This window comes from Orcinus orca, chromosome 11, assembly GCF_937001465.1.
Source record: "Orcinus orca chromosome 11, mOrcOrc1.1, whole genome shotgun sequence".
NCBI classification, from domain to species: Eukaryota; Metazoa; Chordata; class Mammalia; order Artiodactyla; family Delphinidae; genus Orcinus; species Orcinus orca.
In genome coordinates this window covers 83,487,773-83,508,357 of record NC_064569.1, presented here as the reverse complement: position 1 = coordinate 83,508,357, position 20,585 = coordinate 83,487,773, and the positions used below count along the sequence as shown (strand labels likewise).

Here is a 20,585-nt window from a genome sequence, read left to right as displayed (position 1 = left end):
GTGCCTACTCTGTGCTAAAGCAGTTCTAAGCACTTTAACATGTACAGTTGACCCTTGAACAACATGGATTTGAACTACACAGATCCACTTATACACAGACTTTTTTTTCAGTAGTAAATACTACAATACTAAATGATCTTTGGTTGGTTGAAACTGCAGATGCAGGAACCGTGAATAGGGAGGAACCGCAGATACAGAGGGCCAACTATAAGTTATATACAGATTTTCAACAGCGCAAAGGGTCAGTTGCCCTAAGGCTCTCCCCATCTTATTCAAGGGTCAACTGTATTAACTGGTACCATCCTCCCCAACAGCCCTGTGAAGCAGATACTGTATTAGCCCTGTGTGCTCAAGATCTTATAGCTCCTGAGAGCGGAACCAGGTAGCCTGACTGATGAAGCTGCACTCGTAACCTGCCATGCTTTATTGGCTCTCCTAGCTTAGGTCCTGGGCCAGATAGACTTGGCCCTTCCATTGTTCATAAGTTATACCTGAAATTCTCAAGATTTTTATAGACAGGCTCAAAGTCTCAAGTATTTTTACTACGTCCAAGTAAGTCTTCCTTGTTCTCCCATTTCCCGTCCTTCCCCACCCTTGACTATACATAGCACACCAGACCACTTACCAATCTTGATAATCTAGGCTTGTAGTAAGGAACATGTGCACTGTAATTAGACCTGGGTTCAGACCTGAGTTCAAATCCAGCCCCTGCCACAGGCTAGTGGTGAGATCTTCAAGTTAGTTAATCACTCTGCACCTTAGTCTCCTTTCTGAAAAATGGGATTAATGATAGCAATTTCCTCAGATAGTGGTTACAAGGATTAAATAAGGCAGGGCATGTAAAGCTTAATGTTGCACTTGTTTTTGTTGTATATTTGTCATCGACTTCCTGTTATTGAGAATAGTTTTATTTATTTTTTAAAAGATTTTTTGAATTGGACCAATTTTTTTTAAGTCTTTATTGATCTTGTTACAATATTGCTTCTGTTTCTTCTGTTGGTTCTTTGGCCCCAAGGCATGTGGGATCTTAGCTCCTCAACCCGGATCTAACCTGCACTCCCTGCATTGCAAGACGAAGTCCTAACCACTGGACCACCAGGGAAGTCTCGAGAATAGTTTGGGGTTTTTTTGTTGGTTTTTTTTTGGTTTTGCAGTACGCAGGCCTCTCACTGTTGTGGCCTCTCCCGTTGCGGAGCACAGGCTCCGGACGCAGAGGCTCAGCTGCCATGGCTCATGGGCCCCTCAACCACTGCGCCACCAGGGAAGCCCTCCGAGGATAGTTTTAAATTCCACCTTTTCTCTTAAGAATCCCCTAATTTTAAAGACTACCCATGTTCTAAATAATCACTACTTCTTTTGCATCCCACTATATTTCGCCTAAAATTATGATCAGTTTTTTTTCACCTCTTCTCTAGATGGAAAGTTTCTTGAGATCCAGGATCATGTTTTTTACCATGGACTTCTATTGAACATAACATAGTGTTTTACATATACATGTGTGTATACAGTAGATCTTCATTATCCACAGATTCCACACTTGCAAATTTGCCTACTCACTAAAATTTATTTGTAACCCCAAAATCAATACCATCAGACTTTGACAGTCACAGACATGCACAGAGCAACAAAAAATTTGAGTTGGCTAATGTGCACATTCCCAGCTAAGGCTGAATAAGGCAGTACTCTGCCTTCTTGTTTTAGCTCTCATACTGTAAACAAGTATCCTATTCATAGTCTATTTAGTGCCACATTTTTATGCTTTTTGTTGACAGTTTCTTTCACTGTGTAAAATGGCCCCCAAGCACACTGCTAAAGAGCTACCTAGTGTTTCTAAGTGCAGGAAGGCTCTGATATGCCTTATGGAGAAAATACGTGTTAGGTAAGCTTTGTTCAGGCATGAGTTACAGTGCTGCTCTCTGTGAGTTCTGGGTTAATGAATCAACATGTATTAAATAAGACATCTTTATTTTTTTTTTCTTTTTTTTTTTTTTTGCGGTACGCGGGCCTCTCACTGTTGCGGCCTCTCCCGTTGTGGAGCACAGGCTCCAGACGTGCAGGCTCAGCAGCCATGGCTCTCGGGCCCAGCCGCTCCGTGGCATGTGGGATCTTCCCGGACCGGGGCACGAACCCGTATCCACTGCATCGGCAGGCAGATTGTCAACCACTGCGCCACCAGGGAAGCCCAAATAAGACGTCTTTAAACAGAAACACACAAGATTATGTATTGATCTGTTGACAAAAATGTGATCAGAGACTCATAGAACTGAACCCTTTAATTTCCTTTAGGATCAGTGGTTTGATACCCACTAATTCAGTGTTTGCAGCAACTTTATAGAACCTTACCTACTGTGAATAACTCGTGTTTGTGTGTGTGTGTGTGTGTGTGTGTGTGTGTGTGTATGTGTATGTATGTATAATTTACCCAGAATGAATCTTTAGGCTGATATCTTCTTCCTGGTGACCATACATAATCATTTTAAATTGTATCCAATTTTCTTATGTCTGTCTTTTGCCCATTTTCTATGAGATTTTTTAATATTTGATAGAGATTTTTACCTAGGCTTGTCTTATTTCCTTTGCATTTGATCTCCGATTTGTAATATATGCAAATGTTTACATTTTACTATATGTATGACATTGAATCTCTGCCTCCTTCTCAGATTTAGTACATTAGGTGGTTGGATTTTCTTTATTTTTCTGTCTTACAGTTGATGGTTGCAGAGAAGAATGGAACAATTCGGTTTTATGATCTTTTGGCTCAACAGGCTATTTTATCTCTTGAATCAGAACAGATGCCATTAATGTCAGCACACTGGTGCTTAAAAAACACCTTCAAAGTTGGAGCTGTTGCAGGGAATGATTGGTTAATTTGGGATATTACTCGGTCCAGGTACTTCCTTAGTATATTTATCTATTGCTTACCAAAAAAATCAGTCACTATTGCTATATGATCCATTGACCCATTCTTGTATACCTGGGCCACACTATAGAGCAAAAACAAGTCTTTCCTGTAGAAGGGCCAGAGCTATGGGCTTTTATGTAACAGAGATGGCTTTTACAGATTTACTTTGAGAATAACAAAGAAAAATGGCAGAGGAGGAGATCTTTGATCTGAGCAGTGTTTACTTATGTTAAAAAAAAGAAGAAAAAACACTGACCATGTTGAATGATGGTGTTCTGCAATGGTTCTAAATCATGTTTATGTCTTTATCATATTTCAGCTATTTTAATTCAGTGCTTATTTGGAATTTTGCCACAGTTTACATATCTTGGGCATTGTGTTCCTTAAAGAGAAAATACTTTTTAAACCTTAAGTCCCTCTACTTAAGACCAACACATAATTCATAAAACATAAAATATTATCTTTTAGTTACCCTCAAGATAAGAGACCTGTCCACATGGATCGAGCCTGCTTATTCAGGTAATGTACCATTTTTGTTGGGGTTATAATTTCATTTTCTGAATTTGGCTACTTTGCTCATGCTGCACCAACTCCTGGAATACTTTCCCAGTCCTCTCCTTTACACTGATTTTTTTCTTTTTCTCTGATTCTTTTATAAATGGATGTTTTACTTTACTAAGTCTTTGCTTTTGTCTTTTGGTCTGGGTGAAAGATTGTTTTCCAATATATTCTTTGAAAATTTTTATAAAATACAAAATGTTGCCACCCCACCAATGCCACCTCACCAATGCCACCTCAACAGTTTGGAGCATATGCTTTCTTACTTTTTGTACTGATAAAGACGTAAAATGTAGGTGGACCCACATTTATGCATATGAACTACATTGTTGTTCTTTAAATGAGAACACACTGGATATTATATATCTGTGACCTTTTTTCCATGTAAATTAAGGTACTTGTTCTTTTTCATTCATTTTTATGTAATACTGCATTGTATAGTATAGTTATTAGGGTGCTTTCGGCCTCAGGAAAATTTACTAACAGAGACTAAAGTCAGTAGAACATTTATTATATACTGTATTTCATCAAATCTAAAATACCCCCAATAAAACACTATTATTTTATGTATTCCTAAGAAAAAATATATTCAACTAAATGTAAGAATGCCATAGATTATAAGATGCATCCTGATTTCAGAGATGTGAGCAAATACACATTTTAAAATCAACAAACTGTAGACTCACAGACATAGACAACAAACTTGTGGTTACCAAAGGGGAAAGGGGGGTGGGGGAGGGATAAATTAGGAGTTTGGGATTAACACATACACAGTACTATATATAAAATAGATAACCAACAAGGACCTACTATATAGCATAGAGAACTATACTGAATATTTTGGAATAACTTATAAGGGAAAGAAATACATATATACATATATGTATTTGTAACTGAATCACCGTTCTGTATCCCTGAAACTAGCACGATATTGTAAATCAACTATACTTCAGTTTTCAACATTTTTCTTCCAGTTGCTAAAAAGAAAATCAATGAACTATGGTACCTAAGTCTGGAGGAGGTGGCCTGAGGATTGGTTTAGTAGCTCACTGATGTCATTAAGAGTTCAGACCTTTCCCTCTGCCATCCTCAACGACAGGCTTTGGCTTCTTGCTTCCCAGTCAGAACTCTGACTGCCAGAGTTCCAGGCACCATAGCCTCATACCACATTGTCCAAAATAAGTGGAGACGAAGGAGCACCCATTTTATTGGGAATTGCTATCTTTGCCTTATACCAGTTGTGTCTCATCCCTTGGGGTTAGACACATTGTGCCAGAACATAGTTGGGGTTCAGTTAGCACAGAAAAGAGGCAGACTGGCTGGCTGTTGGACAAGAACTCATAATGTCTGCCACACATTAAAATAATAACTAGACTTTAGCGGGTTTTTTGTTTGTTTGTTTTTTGTCAAGGAATCTTTTTTTCCCCCTGTACCTCCCCTACTGCACTTATTATAGTGCTGGGCTTGTTGCTGGAGCTCCATTAACACTTGATCATTCATTATATTCCAATATCTGTGATGCCTTAATACTTGAATATTTAAACATCTATATATTCCAGGTGTTTGCATCATTCCAAGGAGTTTAAACTCATAAGTTTGTCACTAATTTTAAAACAAATGTCAATAAGAACATTAAATGTATGGGTTTTTTTTAATGTATTGTACTGTGAAATATTTTCTGTCTGATTCCTTGTTTGTATCTCCTATCATACTGTCAGCCTTTTCGTTATAAGGAACTGCTAACCTTGTGTAACTTTGTAATTTAACAAAGTGGCACATGATAAGCACTTAATAAATATTCACAGAATGGGAAAGTATTTATAGCTAACTTCCCTGGAATTCCCAGTCTGATTGTAAAGCCATATTATCAAATTTAGGGTTATAAAATTATCATTTTTGTATAAAAAGAAATAGCCAATCTTAGAAAAACGTATAGTTGTCTGTAGGATTCTGTACTGCTTTTCATCCTTTGTCTTTTCTTAGGTGGTCCACAATTAATGAAAACTTGTTTGCAACCACTGGTTATCCTGGCAAAATGGCAAGCCAGTTTCAAATTCATCATTTAGGACACCCTCAGGTAATGTGGAGATGTTTGGTGGCATATGTGGTTTTAAATTTGTGTTTTCTACTTTTCTCGTTATAGCCCCCCAGATTTGTAATGTGTAACTAAAACATTTATGAGTATCTATTACCTGCTTCAATTGGAAAGAGAAAGCTTTTTTTTTTTTTTTTTTGGTACGCGTGCCCCTCACTGTTGTGGCCTCTCCCGTTGCGGAGCACAGGCTCCGGACGCGCATGCTCAGCGGCCATGGCTCACGGGCCCAGCCGCTCCGCGGCATGTGGGATCTTCCCAGACCGGGGCACGAACCCGTGTCCCCTGCATCGGCAGGCGGACTCTCAACCACTGTGCCACCAGGGAAGCCCAAGAAAGCATTTTTTGATGTTTAAATCACCAGTGGTAACAGGCTTTTTGCCAATATTCATGTAAGAAACATTTTATTTCTTCTATTTCCTTCTTCATTTAAATGTAGTAATTTTGCTTGCTTGGTTGGTTTAGACTGCAAAAATGTTTGAGTCTGGACTGCACCAATTACTCAGATTATTTGTATCCTTCTAATGTGTATTTCACCTATGAGGGAGCACATTTTTTAATTCTGTTTCCACTATAAAAAAAAAGACAATTTTTCAATGCATTTCTTATTTTTGAAGTGTAATTTTTATTTATTAATGTTGGTAATGTATTGAGCTTCTTTAATTCTTCACATATTCTATAGCCCATCCTCATTGGTTCTGTAGCCGTTGGATCTGGCCTTTCCTGGCATAGAACTCTCCCACTATGTGCAATCGGAGGAGACCACAAGCTGTTATTTTGGGTGACTGAAATGTAAAATAAATTTTCTGTGTACCTAGATCCATAAAACTGTATTTTTAGTACGTATTTTGGAGAATTCCTTATTTTTGTATCAAATATATACTGTAAGATCTAGAAATGTTCCAGTTGTTGCTTTTTTTAAATAAAATGTTGATGGTTTAAAAATTATTTTCCTACTCTATTCTGTGTATTTTTTTTTAAGTCATCTTTAAGACTACAGTTGACTCAGCAGCTCTGGAAAAGAGATGATTAAGGAAACGTAATGTTTTTGACTTTATCACAGGACTTTCCAAAGTGTATCCTATCTTCTATACCTTAAATACATACTGTTCCTAATTCTCAAAGACACAAACATTTACAAAAGGAAAAAAGGTCTCCTTTCAGTGTTACTCTGGAAATGGTTGAATGTATATGTGGGGATGAATGTATATGCATTTTTGTTAGCAACCTATATATGTAGGGGTCTTATTAAAACTTCCTCAGTAATTATAAAGGATTATTATTCGATTTAATATAAGAAATGATTCTCAATTTCTTTAAAATGTGACTCATTATGTAACTCAACCCTATTTATTTACTGTATGCAAATTCCTTTTGACTGGACCTCTCAGCATTCTCAGAACATCTGGTATATGGGATAAAGCTTACCTTGAAAAATAACTTATGATTTAATCCCTTTAACAGCCTCCGCCTTTTATAAATCTTCACCATTCTTACCAAACTTAAACGTTTTTGAGATGGCACCTAGTGGCAGTAGAACTATATTCACCCTCCTCAAGATCATTGAAATAAATTGTGTAAGACAGCCATGTCACATCATGATCTAATCAGAAGAGTATAATAGAGCTAAATAAATTTCTACAAACTGCATTCCTGGAAGTTAATGCCCTCTCTGAAGTTGCATTTCATGCTGTAAAATGGAGATAGGAATCACTGCCTCATGAAGTTACTGTGAGGATTAAGTGAAGGTGAATGAAAATACCTAATATGTCTCCCACAGTTCAGGGATTTGTAGGTATTATTAATTTTTTCAGAGATGGATAGTTCTTGTTTTTGAAGAACTGGAAATTTATTTTTAATAATGCCAATAAATATTTTTTACTCAAGTTTTCTATTCATAAGATGTCTTAAATAAGTATTTTATGAAATCAAAATTATCTTTAAGAGCTACGGAATTGCTGCAGGTAATTTTTTTTTAATTTAGTAAAATTTTGTAATCATGTAGATGTTTGGTATAAACTGTTACATGTGTTAAATTACAGATGAAATATTGTACAGCATAGCAATTCCCGAGTTAATTATTTAATACAGTAAAATACTATTACCAAATATTAAAAACATTTTCTTTTACCCCTTCATAAGCAGATTTTGAACTTAAGGCAAAGGTGAGGGGCTTTTGACGTGGTTCCCTTTAACAGTCTCTGTGATGGGACAGAGAACCCTAAAAGCATCAAGAAGGGGCAAAGAATTTGTAAGAATTTGTCATTTCAGGGTGTATTTCAAAAGTGACAAATTGGGCCAGTATATTTGAAAAAAAATTTTTTTTTTGGAAAATTGTCTTATACTTAGAAAAGTTGACTTAGGAATTGAGTGGGCTTAGGAATGGAGATTGGAGAAGGGAGTATGTTGGGGCTCGGGTATTTGGGTATCTAGGAAATCCTCTGGAAAAAGGTTTATAAAAGTTGTCTGATGAAATTACCCATTGGAGCTACTGTCTTAGGGGACAAACGGAGAAAAAAACTGTAAATACAATTATGCCAAAGAGAGGCAGGAAGTGTTACCCTCAAAGAGAGAAAATGGTGGTTACATTTGTAAATTAATGTGACTCTGAGATAAGACAGTCTCAAGAAATGAGAGGAATGTCTTCAGCTCTTAGTTTCAGGAGTGGTATACATTTTATACTGAGTAGGCATTGAGAATTCTAACCTTCCTTTCTTTAGATCTCACATATAGGCTATCTGATGATTTTCCAGCTTCCACTTTGTTGCTAAACTTTAGTGTGTTCAATTATTTTAAATGGTATAATGATATTCTTCTTCCTTAGTAAACTTTGTTCTTAGTTAACTATGTTTAAATTAGACTGAAACAGGAGGAAATGTTTAATGGGGAAGTAATTATTGGTCATCACTTCTAATTCCTGATAAATAATATGAGATCTGATTGTGTGTGTTTGTGTGTTGTAGTTTTTCCTTGTTTGTTTATAAATATGCCTAAGAGGTTTTTCTTCTGTTGAAATTGTTTTCCTCAGGATTGCTTCACTTACAAACATTTTAGAAAGAAAAAAATGTTGTGCTTATGTTCTAAAATTGTGTTATTTAGGACTGTTGAAGCAAAAGTCAGGATATCACAAATCTGCAAGATGTCAGAACTAAATCTACTCTTTCAAAATGATGGGATCGTAAGTCTCATTTTATTTTTATGATTTGGCTTGTATGTTGTGAATATTTCAATGTCTCTCCCATGCCAAAAACACAAAATCGCACACCCGTGCTCGCCAATTTGTTTTACTTTGGTAATTTGTGACTACATATTGACACTGACCTAGAAATGTTCCTGTTGCTGTTTTAAATCTCATGTCAGTGGAGAAGAAATTGAAATCTGGTTTGCACATTTGTGTCTGGTTTTTTGTAATTGTCCAAAATCTGACATTATCCCAGAAATGCTGATTGGGAAGTTATGAGACAGTATTGTGCCCAAGACTAATTTCTGAAGAGAGAAAAAGTTATTTGCTCCAGATTATTCCCCATATTTTTCTGTAGCTCAAAAAGTTAAACTCAGTTTAACCCAACTTTAGACCATACCAGTAATACCCTTAGTTCTGGGCCCAAATAAAATATTTTAAAGTAAAAATGACTATTATGATGGTCCATTTCCACATATTCCTGGTAAGAGCCTGGTCAGGTCCTCAGAAGCAGCATTCTGTTCCAGTATATCTTTATTAAGCTGTTGGTATGCGCAACAACAGGGACAGGAGAGAACACCCTGTTTCTTTAACACCTTGCTCATTCAAAAACATTTATTTTTAACAAGGCATTGGAAAAGAATTTCAAAACAGCTAACATTTTTTCTAATTATACATTTAAAGAAATATGCCATATAAAACATAGGTAGAAGTTTTGTCGTTGTTATTAACGTGGCTTTAATTTATAGCAACCATTTGTTCACTAAGCACAGTAACACAACAAAATAATTAGGATATCAGCTTTGAGAATCTCATTTCACAAAAACAAAATCGAATACACATTTGATGACATATCCATTACTCAAACTCAACCAGTTTCTTTTGCATGCATGGACACAGACTTCATGGGAAATCAAAAGCATTGAATCTTCTTGCTGACCTTTTCAGCTGTTCTTTGAACTACCTTAGTAAAAACAATTGTTGCCCTTATGAGGATCGAGTTACGTTTGCCTGGAAATTTCTTTGGATGAGCTTATTTCTGTATAACTCATGTCTTTGTTATAAAGTTGTTTGCCTTCTCCACTAACTTTTAACACAATACACTACCTTGGGACTTGTAACACTTATATGAGCTTATAAAATCCATATGAACAATGGTAAGTGAAAGGGGAGGCCACCAGTTTTCTCAGCCTTTGCAAACAATTTGAGTAACCCAATAGATTTAAAGATGTATGAAATAAGCATTTCTACCAACTGCATTTTTTAGTGCTATATTGAGTTGAGTGCCTATTTCCTTCCTTTGTAGTAAAAGACAATAAATGCTGCTGGTCTCTTCGCTTCTAAATGGTGGTTAAACACAAAACTTTGATCTTTCTTATAAACACAGCTGTTGTCTTATCACTGAGCCAAATCCAGACAAGATTAGACTTTGGCCAAAATTAAGGTTAATCTCTGCAACCATCTCAAGAAGAGCTTTCTAATCCTGTTTTAGGAAATCTCTGTTTTTGAGACAGTGTATAAAGGAAATAAGCCCCAGACAACTAACTAACCTCTAAAATAAGCCAGAGGCAACTAATGATAAATTATACTGCGGTGATAAAGCAGGTAGAAACTGTCTAAACAAATTAGTTCATTTTGGTTCATTTTTACTTAAACTATAACTGTAAGAAATGAATTTCTTAGTTGACATTAAGTTTAAACCAGACCAATATAAGTTATTTTTTAAAGAACTTTCTACCATCTTTTCTTCCTTTAATGCTTCTTTGGTTAATTGGTGGTTCTTTCTTCCACTAGTACTAATGAAAACTAGATGTTTACTTATTACCGATAAAATAACTCAGGTATATTTTATCCTAATAATTGTATAATAGCTTAGTTCACTTTGGTTTCCAGCCTACAAAAAAGGGGGTGGGGGTTCCCATTAAAATTTAGACTCTCTGGAATTTTAAATACTTTGCTAAATATTCTGTAGGGCTGATTCTCCTGAGAGTTGGACACAAGTGCCTCAAGCTGTGTTGTGAACAGCTAATGTTGCATTTCTCTCCAAATTGATGTACCATAGAGGACATCTGTGCAAGCATCCCTCACTTGAAATCCATAGAGTTCTAGTAAGATTTCCCTGGCACGTAATTTTGAGCAAGTACGGGATCTGATCTTATATACAGCTACTTCAGAAGTCTCACCCCATCCTGGACCTCCCCACCAAATACATTAAACCCCAAATCCTTGGAGCAGTTCTGGAATTCTGTCAGTGTTTTTGACCTATTCCTTTCCCTATCATTCCACCCATCTACCACAGTAGCTGTGTTTACATGTGTGTATAATCTTTACAAAACCTGGGTCCCAACCTGTTGATGGCAAATAACTGGGAAGACATGAAATTATTGAAAGGGTTTCTCAATAGTTATATTACCACTATCATAATCCTCTTTTTTCCTTTGAAGCCATGAACTCCTGGGGTCCTGAGATAACATAGACTGCCCCCAAATTAAACTGCACACATAATTCTAGCAGACGTTGACTTCAGGTGTCCTGCCGTTCCCCACTTCCTCCCCCAAAACACCCATTAACAGGTAGTAGGAGGAATCAACCTGCCAATGAACCCTTCCCTCCAGTTCAAAGAGAGTGGCTTTTGAAGATCTTGGTCAGAATCTTGAGAGGGTTAAAAAGTTCCTTCATGTCAAGGTGTGCCTGTCATCTCATCTATTTTGTGACCCCAGGTTTGACTCTAGTTCAGATGAAAGCCAGAATACTTTAATTATTCCTGCCTATGTAAAAAGTAAAAGGCAAGATTTTCTAAAGCAATATATTATAGGAAAACTAATAGAACCTGGCCTGGAAAATAAAAAGGAGTGAAATACTATCTTTGAATGAAAATTTGGGATTTTAAGATGAATTTCCCAATATTAACCGATTTCCATTTAATATTCCCATTTCAAATTCTCAACAATGCGTATGTATTTGATCAATGATATTAAATATCGAGCCACAATCGTCTGGGGTTCCTCAAATTTTTTTCTATTAAAAAGGGCTTATCATACTGGAAAATATTGTGAACCACCTTCCTAGACTAATTGGCTCACACCCTCCGGCCCACTCATTTTTAAAAAGGTAATAGCAAAGGTTCTAACATGATCATTTTGAATTCTAGAAACAAGGCTACAGGAAGAAATGTTTATATTGAACCTACAGAGTAGCGTTAAGTGATTTTATGAGGTTGTGATTCAAAATAACCTGACCTCTTTAAGGAGTCCAGGTGCTGAGTCATTTACCGAAACTGCCAGAGGAGGTTAATTGGAAGCAGCTGATAGTGGCATCATTTGCTTTTTTTTTTTTTTAAATAAATGGAGAAGGTTATTCTATGAAAAGGACAGAGTACTACAGAAGACGTACAAAGCAAATGACTGAGGCCCACCTCATTAATACCCCCACCAATGGGGAAAAAAATCTGACCGTGAATTCAAGATAAAATACCCTGGCTCCATAAAAATAGTAATCGTTAGTTCCAAGAAGAGTGATTATGGGTGACCTTTTTCCTTCCTATGCTTTTTTCTTTATGTTTTCCTTAAATAAATATTTCACTCTTATAATAGATTCTTTTTTTTTTTTGGCCACACTGCTAGGCTCGCAGGATCTTAGTTCCCCGACCCTAGGGAATCCAACCTGGGCCCCAGCAGTGAAAGCGGTGAGTCCTAACCACTGGATCACTGGATTGCCAGGGAATTCCCTATAATAAATTCTTAACTTAAAAATAAGCAGATACTTCTATCTATCATGTGCATGGCTCTGTAATAGGTATAAGGGAATATAAAGAAATGGAAATTGGCCTCTGATCTCAAAGAAATTACAAATAGGTTGGCAGTACCACATGGTCACAAGGTGCTAGGTATCAAATGAGGGATGAAAGCAAGGAGCTTTATATGGATTAAAAGAAGTGGCTGTTTAGAAGACACTTGGATTTGGGAGGGGCACCAGTTCCCTCTAAAGCAGGACACCATGTTTTAGGGATTATTAAAACAAGAGGTTTGATTGAGAGTCTGGATGAGGAATGATTATGAGGTAGGAGATAGATGGGCCTCTGGGCCAGACAGCTGGTGGTTGTCAAGTGGAGTAAAATTGAAGCTTTGTTCTCACCCAGAAACTCCAAGGACAAAGCTAGTGGCAGAAGCTGAGCTCTGCTAAAGTAAAGAGAAAAGGTGTCCGCTCCTGAGGTCAAGGAAAACTTCCCTGTCTACACATGTGCAGGAAGGCTCCTTGGGGGTCAAAAAGGGAGGGGTGCCACCCCATAATATTTGTGGACATGCACCCACAGGCCTCTGCAGTGGGATCCATCTTAGCAAAAAGTTGTGCAGACATCTTGGAGAGGGTCCTAAGACCAGTCGCGTGTGAAAAAAGAAACACTGTAACTGGCCAAAGATAAACAAAGACCCGGAAGGACTGTCCTATATAAGTGATTTAAATCACCTCTTTACTGCACTCCTCCTCATTGTGGGGGACACCCACACTCTTTCTGGGTGCGTATTTCTCCCTTGCTTCTGAGTTAAATAAATAGTTTCTCTGTGTGTTGTGTCTCTAATAATAAACTTTGTACCTGTTTTGCAGTTTTTGCCTCCTTGAAACATTTTTGCTTTCCAAAGGGGTAAGAATAAGGGAACTATGCTTCTAGCCTCTAGCCCCTGGTGGACTGGCGGCTAGGTTCAATCCCTGGACAGGGAAATAAGATCCTTCTTTAAGACTACTGTCCCTCCTAGAACAATTAGCCTCTCCCTCCCAAATACCTTCCCCCCTGGTTTGCATAGCCAGGCAGCTACTCCTTCCCCTCTGATCCCTTCTTGAGAAACTGAATGAGACTCTACACCTAGGAGTGAGGTGCCTTGCTGAAACTGTTACCTGTAAGGTCACATACTGGAGGGTGAGTGTTCTGTGTTTTCTTGGATTCTGTAATTGTCTTTTTAGCATCTGTTCATCACAGGAACAGTTATATTAACTATATTTTCTTAATTTCTGCATCCCTGAAGCTCTGGCATTTGTGGACTTACAGACCCTGGGAAAGACTGCCTCTCCCAGGGCTAGCTAATTCCCAAAGATAGTCAAACAATTTACTTGGAAGCATGTTTTTCTTATGCAAACCAACCAATCCAGCCCATTACCCCCAACCACCTCCTTATCTAAACTCTTCTACATCAAGCCAATACTTCCACTGCCCTAAATCAACCCAGGGCCAGGTACAGACAACAGGGACAACTCCTATGCCCCAAAGCCCACTGGAATCATTCATACCAGCCAATTTTCACCTGTTTCTCCTGCCCCGACTTGCCTTTCCCAAAGAAATTCCAGTAAAGGATCTGGCCTAGGCTTTCCCCTGGTTCCTGCTTCTGTCTGCCTCCTAACCAAAATCTGGTGTTTCCCCTATGGCCTTGTGTGGCATGGTAGGTCCCCTTCTCTTGGGAAATGTGAGTAACACATTCTTTCAATGGCAATTACCTCTCTGTCATCACTCAGTCATCTCCATAAATTAAAGTCCCTGGGTACAACGCAGCAGAAGGACATTTCCCCACCCCACCCTTAAAGAAAGCAGGCTTCCTTAGTCATTAGGTTATGTGCTGTTTTATTGGGGACCCTCTAACTGTAGATATCTTCAGATCTCTTGAGGTAGTCCACTTTTTAGGGAGGAATCCTGTCTGCTGCCTAGAGGACATAAGCCTACAACCCAACTTTGAGAGTGAAGTTAGGAAAGGCACAATTAAAAGAAGGAGCCTAAAACAATGGATTTTTAACTAGGCTAGATTATAAATAGCCTAGAATGAATAACTAGGCTAGAATTCCTTTACTTAACCAAGTCCCAATCGATGATTTGTATCACTCCTGAAGGATGGGTGTAGCAGGGATAGGGGACATTTAAATTTATTTTCCCACTATTATGAACCAACACTATACCCCTCTAACTGTTCATCCTGAAGCAGAGCAGGAAAAAACCCATAAGAAGCCAATGATCGTCATTCCCCACCCCCCCACCCCCAAGAACTGATTCATGATAAAATTAGTGATTTTCTAGTTATCTGCTATGAAAAGAAAGATAACTATTAAAAAATTCTTAAAACTTTTAAAATTTAATGGATATTTGCAGGTGGCATTTAAAGTCTCTGCCCTTTGAAATCAGTATTCATTACAATTTACTTGTTTTGTCTCCAAAATTCACTATTGTAAGTGAAATCCAATGAGAGAGAGCCTGGAGGAAGGGAGTATATATTTCAGAGGATTTCTGGCAGTTGACCAAGACTTCTAGCTATAGAATTGTTTTTAACAGCCCTGGAAATTCAGTTAAGTTGTGAGTGGCGCTGCTGTCAGGAGCTATGGATGACTGATGAACAGTAATGATCAAGGCTCCTAGGAGGCAGAGAGACACTCCCACTTTTCTATTAACTAGAAATTACATCTTATAGCATTGCATTTGTCTTTTTTTTTTAAGAACCTAAACCACTTAGAAAAAACACTTTTGTCAATTGTCCGACTGAGGATAATGTTTCTGTAGCTCTTTAGATAGATACATATGCTCAATCTGATTCAGTCTATTCACCACAGGGACTAGCAGAGTATCTGGCACTTAATCGGTTAAAATATATATACATATATATATACTTCTTTTGATTAACGAATGAATTAGTTGCGTATATAGTAGAAGAGACTAAGCAGGTATAACTTCAAACAGACGCGATGCCTTACTTTTTTGGGGGGTGGCAGGGGGAGAGGCTTTTTAAGATTTTGCTAGAATTGCACCCTTGCTACACCCGACGCCCCTCGTTCGACGTCACAATCCGGAGCTAGAACTATCAATCCCAGACTGCCGTGCGAAGGGGCGGGCTCCCCGGGAGCCGCCGAGTGATTGGCTGGGGGAGGCGTTTCCTTCCGGCGGGAAGGGCCCGGGAGGCGGGGACTAGGGGAGGCTTTCGGATGCTATTACCGGGTTGGGCGGGCCGGGTCGGGGAGGGGTTTGTGGGTGAACCCTGGGTCCCCCGCCCGCTGAGGAGATGGATGAGGATGGGCTTCCTCTCATGGGGTCAGGCATAGACCTGACTAAGGTTTGTAAAAGAAGGAGTTGGACTTCGGCGACCTGGGAGGAGGATGGGGAAGGGACGCCGGGTTTCCAGAGAGACACCCCTCCCCCCCACGCCGTGTCTCTTTTTGCTCAACCCTGGCCTGGGCCTGTCTTCTACCTCTCTCGGGAGGGAGAATCCCACAGTCCACATTAAAAAGGGGTCCCTCCCGAGCTGTCTAAGGGGGGCGGGGGTAATTTGCCTCTCCCAGCCTACGCTTCCCGGGTCACAAGTCCCTATCGTCAAGGGTGAAGCGCTGGCGACACGGGCCGGTTCCGATCTCTAACCCTACCTCTTTTATTCGGCCCTTGAGTTTTTCGTGTGTTTCTGTGTGTTGCCTTTACCTGCGAAAGTTCACACCTGTGAATCCAGAGCCCATTCTCAAACTTTGCAGCCTCTGTCACGTTCGGACACCCCACCCCTACAGTTTAGGAAAACAAGTTAATGACTCTTGGCAGTACTTTCAGTAACTCATCTCACACAGCAAAACGCCCCGTTATTATTAATATCCAGAGGATAGCACGGTGTACGTTCCTCCTGTATGGATCATGTTTATTTTTACGTGACACAGGTGCCAGCTATTCAACAGAAAAGAACGGTGGCATTTCTAAACCAGTTTGTGGTGCATACTGTACAGTTCCTCAACCGATTTTCTACAGTTTGTGAGGAGGTAGGTCCTGTGATACTCGTTTAATGAGTAGCCCAGATGTCACCTTGCACTTCTGAAGGTAACAAATGAGCAAAACAAGAATTACAGTCTATGTATTCATGTACCATAACCTCTTGTCAACCAGTTATTATGTTAACATTACCTTAAATCCTCTTTGATTCTCTTACCATCATTTCTACAGCCCATCTCTGCTGAATTAATTTTCTAGAAGCTTTGTGAAATAGTTCAGGAAGGTTTATTGTGGTTAAAGCAAAAGGAATTTCAAGATTTCACACTTAAAGACATTTTTTATTTTGAAATTGGTTATGTTTCTCTTACCCCAAAGATTACATTTTAAGTATACATTGTTTCAGTTTATATCAAAATTATTTTACATTGCTTGATCCAAAAGATGATGGGGAGGTAGCCTAGAAACATAACTGAGGCATCAAATATCATTATGAAAATTTAAAAAAAAATACTTTCTGCAAATGACTTGTGAAGTAAGGATTAAGTAACCCAGTTACAGGTGAGGTACAAGATCCAGGGACTCCTGTCTTATAAAAAGCTAAAAAAGAGAGTGGGGAGGAAAATGGGAAGCATGGGTTGAAATTGGGTTTAAGAAAGGAGAAGGGGGACAAGGAAATAAAACAACAGTCGTCTGAAACCAAAAGGTGTTGTTCTTTATCAGTCTTCTTTACCACTTGAGGATCATGTTAAACCTTAGGGCTCCATTTTGTCGTGAACTTCCTGAGAGCTGAAGTTACTGTTTGCCATGTGACTGAGTATCCTCCACAATCAAGTCCTTGAATAGAGACTGTTCATAGAGGGGTGGTTGCTGCCTAAAAAGTGTGGGAGTCAAGATTGTTGTCATTGGGGACATTATTGTGTTCTAGGAACAGGATACATATAAATACTTGAATACTAAAGAAGACCATTGACTGTGCTCTGTCCATAGACTAGAGAAAAGCCCCACACTGGTATGATAGTGACCACTTAAAGCTAAATACACTTTCAAGGATGCTTTATACAGAAATTAAAATGATTTCACTCAGAAGTCAAGGCCTGCTACAGGAAATACCCAGAGAATACCCAGAGACTTCCCAGTCCTAGCCAGTCTCCTACTTTTTTGTACAATGTATGATGTATCTCCATTCCAGATGCATTTTGATTGGCACAATATAGGAATGTTCCCAAGAAGTTAACTAGTGAATACCAATTTTTGTCAGTTTAATTATTGTTAACTTATGCTTGTTAAGCTACTATAAAAGTCCTGTGATTAATTTTTTTATATGTATACCTTTTATTTCCTTTTTTTGTCTTTTTTTTTAAACATCTTTATTGGAGTATAATTGCTTTACAATGGTGTGTTAGTTTCTGCTTTATAACAAAGTGAATTAGTTATACATATGTTCCCATATCTCTTTCCTCTTGCATCTCCCTCCCTCCCACCCTCCCTACCCCACCTCTCTAGGTGGTCACAAAGCACGGAGCTGATCTCCTTGTGCTATGCGGCTGCTTCCCACTAGCTATCTATTTTATGTTTGGTAGTGTGTATATGTCCATGCCAATCTCTCACTTTGTCCCAGCTTACCCTTCCCCCTCCCCTTGTCCTCAAGTCCATTCTCTAGTAGGTCTGCGTCTTTATTCCCATCTTACCCCTAGGTTCTTCATGACCTTTTTTTTTTTCTTAGATTCCATATATATGTGGTAGCATACGGTATTTGTTTTTCTCTTTCTGACTTACTTCACTCTGTATGACAGACTCTAGGTCCATCCACCTCACTACAAATAACTCAGTCTCGTTTCTTTTCATGGCTGAGTAATATTCCATTGTATAGATGTGCCACATCTTCTTTATCCATTCATCTGTTGATGGACACTTATGTTGCTTCCATGTCCTAGCTATTGTAAATAGAGCTGCAATGAACATTTTGGTACGTGACTCTTTTTTTTTTTTTTTTTTTTTTTGTGGTACACGGGCGTCTCACTGTTGTGGCCTCTCCTGTTGCAGAGCACAGGCTCCGGATGCGCAGGCTCAGCGGCCACGGCTCACGGGCCCAGCCACTCCGCGGCATGTGGGATCTTCCCGGACCGGGGCACGAACCCGTGTCCCCTGCATCGGCAGGCGGACTCTCAACCACTGTGCCACCAGGGAAGCCCTGTACGTGACTCTTTTTGAATTATGGTTTTCTCAGGGTATATGCCCAATAGTGGGATTGCTGGGTCGTATGCTAGTTCTATCTTTAGTTTTTTAAGGAACCTCCATACTGTTTTCCATAGTGGCTGTATCAATTTACATTCCCACCAACAGTGCAAGAGTGTTCCCTTTTCTCCACACCCTCTCCAGCATTTATTGTTTCTAGAATTTTAGATGATGGCCTGTGATTAACTTTTTAAAACGAAGCAAATAGGACTTCCCTGGTGGCACAGTGGTTAAGAATCCTGCCAATGCAGGGGACATGGGTTCCATCCCTTGTCTGGGAAGATCCCACATGCTGCGGAGCAGCTAAGCCCGTGCGCCACAACTACTGAGCCTGTGCTCTAAAGCCCGCGAGCCACAACTACTGAAGCCCACGCTCCTAGAGCCTGTGCTGCACAACAAGAGAAGCCACCTCAACGAGAAGCCCGTGCACCGCAACGAAGAGTAGACCCTGCTCGCCGCAACTAGAGAAAGCCTGCGCACAGCAACGAAGACCCAGTGCAGCCAAAAGTGAATAAATAAAATAAATTTATAATAAAATAAAATAAAGCAAATAACACACACCCCCCAAAAATAGGGAGAATGGGGGAAAATGAGATAATTCACAATTGAGTCAAACAATATTCAGTTCATTCTGTCTTATAAATAATATGAGGTAGAGCCTTAGCGTATAATTTTTGTTAGATATATTAATAAAAACTGCATGGAGACAGGAAAACTATTTTAACTTGTATAAGGTTCCAGCTGTTGTTTTTGTTTAGTTATCAAAATAACTTCTGCCTTCTCATTAAGACAAAAGAAATTGAAATGTGATATGATGATTGATAGAGTAAGGGGCTCAAGTCAATATTTTTTATCTAACAGGCTCAGAGTCTAGGTGCTTGCTTCCCTGAGTTTTATCTTGGACTGCTGCCTCTATAAATGGCATAAAGAATTGACTGACTGAAAAGCAGTAAGCCAAGGATTTAGCCCGTCACTTTGTATACCACGGTAGGGTGGAGAAGTATCTGGAGAAAGACTGTTCCAGGATTGTTAGCAGAGAAGGGCGAATACTCCATCCCCATACTTCTCATCTCCAGTTTAAAAAGTAAGCAACAACAAAACAACCAACAAACACATCTGTGAAAGCAGCTTCATAGAGCTGCCCTGAGGTAGGGATAGACCCGCACCTTTGTAGGGCCTAACAGTTTTCAGTGCCTGGGGAGTGAGTGTTATTTGCTGAAGACTAGATCAAATATAGTAATTGTCTTTTGTTTATTGATTGCTTATGCATTATCAAAGCCTCATGATTCACTCTTTCCCTCCTTCTATTCCTCTCTCCAGTACCCCCCAAAACGGTTGGCTGTCTTGACTATATCACTATTTCCTATTTCTTCCTTGAACTCTAGAAAAAAATTTTTTGACCAGAAATTCATGGAATTTAAAGGTAGCTTATGTCTTTTTCTCCTTAATGGTTGATAATCTAGGGTTGACTGTAACTCATTATTTAGAATTCATATTGTAACAGTTTGGATGTTTATGTCAGTTGTAGACTTTTTATCAATACTTGGTGTGATGACAATAACTAATATTTATTGTGTGCTTTTTCTGTGCTAGGCATTGTACTAAGTGCTTTACATGTATTTAATCATCACAGACCAGCTCTTTGAGAGAGGTCCAATTATCTCTTTTTTAGAAATACAGAAACTGAGATGTAGAGAGGCTTAAATCATTTGCTTAGTCGTTTATTCATTCACTCACCATGTATTTGAGTGTATAGTATTTATGGTTGCAGTAGCTGCTCTAACTTGCCCACAGTCACACAGCTAGAAATTAAAAGAGCTGGGATTCCAACTCTGATCTATTAACTGGTAAAAACAAAACTGTCTCAGTCTTCTGTTCTATTGCACCGTCTGATCTGAATATG

At 38.9% G+C, this 20,585-nt stretch overlaps 2 protein-coding genes and 1 long non-coding RNA gene across 5 annotated transcripts in view; all 3 read left to right on the top strand.

The window, feature by feature from the left end:
* Positions 1-6,500, top strand: part of NUP37 (nucleoporin 37) — a 41,228-nt gene extending 34,728 nt beyond the window's left edge. The window contains exons 7-10 of the mRNA XM_004269459.3: positions 2,709-2,890; positions 3,371-3,421; positions 5,444-5,537; positions 6,235-6,500. Of these exons, the coding sequence (XP_004269507.1) occupies positions 2,709-2,890; positions 3,371-3,421; positions 5,444-5,537; positions 6,235-6,348 (441 nt within the window). The 3' untranslated portion in view covers positions 6,349-6,500. The remainder of the gene's footprint in view (positions 1-2,708; positions 2,891-3,370; positions 3,422-5,443; positions 5,538-6,234) is intronic.
* Positions 1-20,585, top strand: part of LOC125960514 (uncharacterized) — a 234,738-nt gene that overhangs the window by 71,099 nt on the left and 143,054 nt on the right. The gene's annotated exons all lie outside the window — the stretch shown is intronic.
* The window catches only part of WASHC3 (WASH complex subunit 3), a 53,427-nt gene continuing 48,498 nt past the window's right edge, over positions 15,657-20,585 (top strand). For 2 of the 3 annotated variants that reach the window (XR_007470247.1, XM_049694740.1), the window contains exons 1-2: positions 15,657-15,812; positions 16,399-16,497. Coding sequence is in view for 2 of the 3 variants with exons in the window: in XM_049694740.1 (XP_049550697.1) it covers positions 15,762-15,812; positions 16,399-16,497 (150 nt within the window). In the remaining variant the exon portion in view is untranslated. The remainder of the gene's footprint in view (positions 15,813-16,398; positions 16,498-20,585) is intronic. The other variant, XM_004269460.4, reaches the window with a different exon arrangement.